This window comes from Melopsittacus undulatus, chromosome 8, assembly GCF_012275295.1.
Source record: "Melopsittacus undulatus isolate bMelUnd1 chromosome 8, bMelUnd1.mat.Z, whole genome shotgun sequence".
Classification (NCBI taxonomy): domain Eukaryota; kingdom Metazoa; phylum Chordata; class Aves; order Psittaciformes; family Psittaculidae; genus Melopsittacus; species Melopsittacus undulatus.
This window is the reverse complement of record NC_047534.1, coordinates 23,297,021-23,305,099: the sequence shown is the minus strand read 5'-3', so window position 1 is coordinate 23,305,099 and position 8,079 is coordinate 23,297,021. Positions and strand designations below refer to the sequence as shown.

The 8,079-nt window shown below is 42.2% G+C and overlaps 1 protein-coding gene across 2 annotated transcripts; it reads right to left on the bottom strand.

Moving 5' to 3' along the window:
- Window positions 1-2,998: 2,998 nt before the first annotated feature.
- On the bottom strand, window positions 2,999-7,214 carry KCNA4 (potassium voltage-gated channel subfamily A member 4). 2 transcript variants are annotated; one of them, XM_031050346.1, is made up of 2 exons: window positions 3,478-5,353; window positions 2,999-3,322 (listed from the first exon to the last, which is right to left on the bottom strand). In XM_031050346.1, the coding sequence occupies exons 1-2, from the start codon at window positions 5,351-5,353 to the stop codon at window positions 3,249-3,251; spliced, it is 1,950 nt and encodes a 649-aa protein (XP_030906206.1). In that variant the 3' UTR covers window positions 2,999-3,248. The 2 variants fall into 2 exon arrangements, with proteins under 2 accessions (XP_030906206.1, XP_005150638.1); XM_005150581.2 differs by adding an exon at window positions 6,952-7,214 and having other exon boundaries at window positions 3,232-6,145.
- Between the last annotated feature and the right edge of the window lie 865 nt (window positions 7,215-8,079).

Sequence of the window (8,079 nt, the reverse complement as noted above, 5' to 3'; positions counted from 1 at the left end):
GTCAAAGTGAAATCATTTGAACTACATTAGTAGAACTGAAATGATCCCTAGTATAACTGCATTCACATCAGTTACATCAGGAATGCATTTTCCCCCTACAATTTAAAAGATAAAAGGCCCAGCTAACAACAAAATTCTTTTTCTGAGAGTTATTAGTATCCAGTAACATCAGGAAAGCTCTAACAGAATCAGGACTAGTAATTTAGAGCCAGAACAACTCAAATATAGTGTTTCTCTGGCATACAGATTCAACCAAAGTCATGCATATTGGAAATTTCCTTGCTAAGCACTTGAGTTCTTCTGGCTTTAGCATGTTAGGGGCAGGACTTTGGCATTTTCAAGCTGTGTTGTAACTGACTGGACAGATGGGTAGTTGAATAATCAAATTATAAGCCAGCCCAAGTAAAGGTATTTGCTTCTATTCTGGAATGAACAATTCTTTCTGAGATTCAGAGCAGTCTGCCAAACTGATAACACAATCTAACATTAAGCTAGATTAGTTCTTATTTATAATGTCAAAGTACATGAGTTTATTCACCGCAGGAGGCAGAGCAAGGTCTACTGCTGTCTCCACGGTACTGCAGTATATAGTGCTGACATACCCAGAATGTTGCTCTGCAACTGCTATGAGGTCCAGCTGCAAGACCGTTTCCTACTGAGAGTAAGGTACTGCTATGAACACAGCATAATGCAGGTATTGCCATGTTTGCTTTAAATTAGAAGGTTGTGTACTCGTAGCAGAAGAGCTGAATGACTTGCTGGAAAAGCTGGGTAGCTACTTAAGCAGTTACCTCATGCTGAGCTCCATTTCCATACTGCGGACATATTCTAAGAGTTATTCAAAGAATTTTCATCTTTATTTCCATTAGAGAGCTAAAATTCCACCTCTTACAAACCACCTCCCCTTTCAACCAGTCAATATTGTAAACACATACTACTTATTTTCTCTGTTTACCTAGTTAGTAGTTCTTTTACTCCTACGTTCTTTCCATGGTGCTTGGTATTATGTGGTCTCTGGTAATTATACAGAACTACTAGGAAGCTAGCAAGCTACTTGACAAGAGAACCCTTATGCTCTCTACATCATTAACTACTAGCTATTAAAGAGACACTTTCCATTACAGATTTTTACCAGATTTTAAAGAATGCTCCTCCTCACTTCTACTATTACCCCTATAGGAAAAAAGTATTTAGTACATTTAACTCAGGGGAGCTACAACAAAATGCAGTATTTAATCTTGGGAAATGCCTATTTATAAAATTACTGAGTTGCTTCATTCAAAACATAGTTGGAATTAACACCACCACACTAAAAAGGAGCTTTGATTAATGCTTCACATCAAAAATATAGTGAAATCTCCTCTATGACTTTAGATTAGGACTCAGATGTTTAAACACAAGTTTTGAACCAGGCCTCAGCACAACACAGTCTTTTATGTATGTCTTGGTTTTTATTAGTTCTTCTGCAGTGCAAAAGAAGACAAGCAGAGAAACTTTTCAGAGGCAATTCACAGAAAATCCATGAAGGCAAAAATCAACCATTAAAGACTATGGCTCTGTTTGGTACCACTGGATGCTGCACACAGCAAATAACTCTTATCTGACAAATTACATATCTTGTGAGTGCCCAATTTCCTTTTCTTGTTGCCTTTCGTCTCCAGAACTGTGTCAGTCAGTCACTAGTTGTTCCCCCAGAAAAATCCCTCTACTCAGCTTAAAGTGAATATTGCAAAAATACTGTAATTCAGTAGTTAAGCCCCTTTTGCTCTTGTAATGGCCTGCCCCAGTCTTAAAAGTGCATATGCCAATTTGGTTTAAATTTTATAATCTGGAATGTTCCACAGTGCCTCTTCAAAAAACAGTTCCAGTTTAATTGTGGCTTCCCTAGGTAATTCTGAGTCTGAAAGAAATGCCTGTTCTGCATCTATTATTCATGTTATATGCAGTAATATCTTACCTATTTCATTCTGGAGTCTGGAATGTACTACAGGCCAGATAATCTTTACCTACCTTAATCTCATAGGAAGGGCAATGGAAGTTTTTGACACACAGTTAAATGCAGCTGGCCTAAGAATCAGTTAAAAGAAATCATGGAATGTTTTCTCAAGGACTGCATGGGACCCAGAATTCTGAATCCCAGAATGCCTGTTTTGGATCTTAAATGTTGCTTCAAATACACGTGGGTGAAAGCCGTAATTAAGGGGAAATGCAGCACCAATAATAGCATGTTAAAAGTTAGCAATTCTCAGTTGTCAGTACTGTAACAACTGCATATCTTATTACTTCTGCCTTCTCCTCCCATATGTTGAATTTCTTCAATACTGACAAAGCACGTGTACTAATCATAGACTCTGAAAGTTAAATTAACCAGGAAAGAGATACAAATTAGGTTGGTATTTCTTGAGGGCATCAGTAGAAAACGCTGATTTCAAGTAATTTTGATTATAAAATTTTACTTCACAATCCTTTTCGAGATCACAGATATTCATAATTAAAAATAGTATGGAATTAATGTAATGTTAGCTGTTTTGCCATGAGCATCACAAATTAAAAAGAAACAACAAAATATGATGCAGAATTCACTCTTCCAATGATTGTCATTGAACTATTACATTAGTAAACATTCACAGTATGAAGTCTCTTTCAGTATATCTCCAGCATATAAAGTAGTGCAAAAAAGCATTCCAGTCATTTTGCCTTTGCAGTCAGACCAGGTTAAATGATTCTCCTGCTTCATTTCTTTCATTATTAGACAACAAATGCTGCAATGCCTCCAAAGAGAGTTATAAAAATAAACAATTTCTGGAGGGTCAGCAGCCTTTTCAAAGTAAATTTCCAGTTAAAAACAAGCATTATAGATTTCAAGAAAAAAAAATTAGATTTATCTTCTGAAGAATATCTTTTTACAATAAATTTAGCATTTGAAAAACAATGACTATGGTATCCAATGATTTATGGTAGCTGCTATTAAAGCACTGATAAATAGATAAATGACTACCAAACTTCATTGCTTCTTACATAGTAAATACCTCTGAATGCCAACTTTTACCACAGAGCTGTTATTAGTGATATCAACAGTTCATGCACCCACTTTAAAACTGACTTGGTTTTAATATTTTTTTTCAGCCTCATGTGCAAAACACTTGCATTCTAATAAAAAATATAGTCTGAAATTGTATCAGATCGAACAATCCTTTCATCAAGGTATGCCACTTACTTGATATGTAATACAACTTTAGCAATGTTTTTTATTTGTATTTAACCTTTAAATGGCATACTACTGTATGCTGTGGACTCTTGTTTGCATATTTCATTATTTTCACTGCACTCTTTAATGCATAAATATATTTGGAAACGTTCAAAATTACACATCAGTTTCCACAGAATTTGAATTTACACAGTTTTTCTTCTCTGACTCACTGCTATTCCCCGTGTCCTGACTTTTTTTCTCCTTTACACAAAGAGATTCTTTAACACCTTCTTCCATCTCCAAATACTCTGATTTATCCTCTGTGGATGAAGATGATGAGCTTCTAAATTTCTTCAGTAAATTTGTTGGGAGGTAAGGGCAACTGACTGCATTTTGCATCAGCTGTGTTTGTTCTTCATTTTCAGTCTCTCTGTGGTAGAAATAGTTAAAATTGGAGACAATCACTGGCACTGGTAAAGCAATGGTTAACACTCCTGCAATGGCACACAGGGACCCAACTATTTTCCCACCCACAGTTATGGGTTTCATGTCCCCATAACCAACCGTAGTCATGGTCACTACGGCCCACCAAAAGGCATCTGGGATGCTTTGAAAATGGGTGGCAGGCTCATCAGCTTCTGCGAAGTAAACGGCACTGGAAAACAAAATGACTCCAATAAAAAGAAAAAAGATGAGGAGGCCAAGTTCCCTCATGCTGGCCCTGAGTGTATGACCCAGGATCTGCAAACCCTTGGAGTGCCTGGAGAGCTTGAAGATGCGAAACACCCTGACCAGACGGATGATTCTCAGGATGGCAAAAGACATGGTCTGTTGACCATTACTGCCCTGTTCCTGTGCCAAGTCAGTGCCCAGAGTAATGAAGTAAGGCAAGATGGAAACAATGTCTATGATGTTCATGATGTTCTTGAAGAAGTGTGCTTTGCTTGGACATGCAAAGCAGCGCACTGTAAACTCAAAGGAGAACCAAATGATGCATACTGTCTCTACAATGAAAAAAGGGTCATTGAAGATGGTATGTTCCCCAGCATTCAGGTGAAGCGACTCATTGGAATGCCCCTTCCCAATGCTCAGCGACATGATGAATTCTTTGTCATCTCTGAACTCTGGCAAAGTCTCCAGACAAAAGATGACGATGGAGATCAAGATGACCAAGACAGAGACAATGGCAATGCCTCTAGCTGGACTGGAGCTTTCCGGGTACTCAAACAGCAGCCAAACCTGCCTCTTAAACTCATTCTCTGGCAAAGCTTTGACCTCTTCCTCTTTGACAAACCCTTCATCCTCCCTAAACTTGAGCATGGCCTCCTCCCCAAGTTGGTAGAATTTCACCTCCTCAGTGAAGATGTCAAAGGGTACATTGACTGGCCTCTTCAGCCGACCGCCACTCTGGTAGTAGTACAGGATGGCATCAAAGCTGGGCCTGTTCCTGTCAAAGAAGTATTCATTCCTGAGAGGGTCAAAGTATCTCCCTCGCTTTGCTGGATCACCCAACAGTGTCTCCGGGAACTGAGCTAATGTCTTCAGCTGGGTCTCAAACCGCAGTCCTGACACGTTGATTACCACACGCTCACAACAGTCGTACTCACTGTAGCGAACAGAGCTGTAACCCCCAGGGCCTCCACCATCATCAGGTGGCTGGTCCGAGTACGAAAACTCATCCTCCCCATAGTCATCACTGTAGTAGAGCTTTCCTTCTTCCTCATCGTCTTCATCCTCCTCTTCATCCTCCTCTTCCTCCTCACTCAAGTCCTTCAGTATTCTCTCTTCAGAACCACTGAGAGGCAGCAGCTCAGAACAGGGGAAGGAGGCCCCGCACTCCCTACTTCCCAAATGGTGGCTCCTCTTTTTCCCTTTCTTCCGCCTCTTACTACTCTGGCGGTGGGGCACGCTGCTGCGTGATGCGTTCCCACCATGAGAGGAGGATGCACCTCGACTCTGTTCCTGATGGTAGTGGTGATAGGGTCCACCTCCGCCTGTTGCCCCACCTTCTACGGCTGCTGTTGCTGCTGCTACAGCTGCAGCCGCTGCGGCTCTGGACTGTGCCAAGCGCTCTCTCTCACGGGCCCGAGCTTGGGCCGCGTATCCATAGGGCATGTGGCTGTTGCACCCAGAGCTGTCTGCACTCACCATTGCAACCTCCATTTTGCAACTGGCTTTGCAAAATGGTTTTGTTTGTTTTCAATTGCTTAATGCAAAAAGGGTTTGGTTTATTTACAGTGTAGCCACAACTTTCATTAGAAAGTTCAAAGCCATTTGCATTTGGAGGACAGTCCCCTGGACACAGAACAGGGCAACACAGTTGTAACACTGTATCTATACTTTGGAAAACCACAGATCTACATTTTGTCAATGCCTGGAATGTTTGACACAAACCACTGTTTTGCTCATAAGAATAGATGAAACTCTCAAAATGTAACCAGGAAACAGCTGATGCCCTTGTTTTTTTTTGTCCATCAAGACCCTTTATTTTCCTTTATCTCCTGTAGCAATCACAGATTTGATCAGAATCATGACTACCTTGCAGGCTACAAAGACTGCATTCATGAGGAAAAAATTACACAAATCAAAGGGTACCTGCTCTTCACAGATGGTCTCAGCTCATTCATTGCAACCAAATGCAAATAGTCTCTTTTCTCCTAATTTGCTCCTGTTAATGCTTTGGCCTAGCAATCTTATTATTTAATATCATTACTTGGGGAGTTGAAGTTAATTCCAGCCATCACTTTATTTACACAGTGAGGAGGTCTTTGCAATTCCTTTCTTCAGCCTGTCAACAATGTCTCAAACCTGGGAGCAGCACCCAGGGCATCAGCAGCAGTGGTAAGAGGAGGAGGAGGAGATGAAGACTGAGAAACTGGCTCTGAGGTCCCCATAGGACATAAGGGAGTGGATGGGTCACCCTTTGGTTATGGTCATGCAGAAGAAGCACTTAACCTGAGGCACATGCACAAACACACAAAAATAAACAAAACAAAAAGGGAAAAGATTGGATTGTTTTCCTAAAAGGTCACACTGATCAAATGAAACTGTGTCATCTATTACCACAGTATTCAAATCTTCCCCTACCCACACTATTCACACTTCTACATTACACACACACCCACATCACATGCACAGAGATTTTGAACGACTCTGTGGGTAAGGATGTGGGTGGGTATGTCACATATATATAGACACAGATACAGAATCCCCACCCATATAAGCACTTGTATCCATACACAAACATATGCATGCTTCTGAAACACCAACACACACAAACACTAATAAAAATACTGCAATACCCAGTGCATTCAGATCTTTGAATTCATATGTAATAGATACACCTACATATATCTACAGGGAACATTAAACAATAAATGTATCATCTACACAAAAATCTTTTGGTTTATTTGTAGAAACACATAATATGCTTACATTTTAATCTGTAATTGAATTGTATTTCAATCATAATGAACATCTCACTGAATTTAATTTGGAAATAGGCTCATATAATGCTCAATGAGGTGAAAATGCTGTGATATGGTATGTCAAGAAAACACAACTGCAGGTGCACTGAAGCAACATCTACATGCAAGCACACAAAAATATACATACACCTCCCTTTGAAACACAAGCCTCGTTTATAGTTATATCTATTAATACATGATAGAAGGTGAATATGAAGTATTAAATGATGCTATTTTTAAAATTGTACCTACGTGTCATGCAGAGAAAAACCTTTAAAAGGCTATTATACTTACTGTTCCTAGGCAGAGAAATAGCACTGCTGTTCTTGCTAGTGTAAGGATCTGGTGACAGCAGTCCTGAGGAGGGGGCTATGCCAACTGATCTACATTTGCAGGTGTGTATGGTCAGTCAGCACCACAGGTTGACGAGTTCTTTCTCTCCCTTCTTTCCGGGTGTAACAAGAGCGCCAGGAGTGAGCCAGTGAGGCAGCTTAAGCTGGGGGCACCCTGCACAACCACAGGCACTGCTGCTCGCCCAGGCATTTGCAACAAGGCAACAAGCAAGAGTCTTGTTCCAAAAGGAAAAAAACGAAGGCAGTGTGTTTGTGTTTGTGTGTGTGAGACAGAATGAATGGATGAGCGCGATCACTGGTCTTTAAAGCACAGCTTTTGCGGTAGGTTTGCAAATCAGTATTCAGTAATCCTTGTACCAAGCCTGCTTCCACTGATGGGAGGACGGGTGTCTGTCTCTTCGTGCAGTTTCTCCCGCAGACACGTCCAGACGGCAGCGGCTCAGCCCGCACCGCCCGCAGCATCCACTTGTTGTGCCGGGTTTTGGTAGTGCTGACAAAAAACCCCAAACAACAAAACCCATAAGCAACAAAAGCGGAAAAAAAAACCCAAATCCAAAGCCCCACCAAGAGGAGAAAGCAGCTCGCTACTTCACGGCGGCTACCGCTGGTTTTTAAAGCTGCAGCTGACAACCGCGGCCGAGCCGCAGGGGTGCTCCTGGGCACAGCCCTGTTGCTCCGCCGAGCCGCCCGGCCGGCCTGCCGCCGCCCGGAGGGGCGGACGGAGGGTGGGAATGAGGCAGGGAAGGAGGGAAGGAAAGAGGGAAGGAGGGAAAGGATGGAAAGAGGAGTCGGCGCCGGGGCCGTTCTCCCTCTCCTCTCCCGGCTCGGCACCGCCCCCTGGTGGCTGCCGCCCCCAATGCGCCGCTGCCCCATGGCTCGGCCCCTGCCCAGCCTCGCCCCTGGCGCTCGTCCTTTTGGAATCCATCCTTCGGTATTGGAACGACTGATTACACTGTTGAAGTGGCTCTGTGAATTTCAAAACTAAGCGCACGTCAAGTTTCCCAGAACAAGGAGAAAGCGGCTCCCACCTCCACCCTGCTGCTTTACTCGACCCTGACCCTCCAACAGT

Bases quoted from the DNA above. Each gene is read 5' to 3' on its own strand.
- KCNA4 (XM_005150581.2), bottom strand. From the start codon at position 5,353: ATGGAGGTTGCAATGGTGAGTGCAGACAGCTCTGGGTGCAACAGCCAC.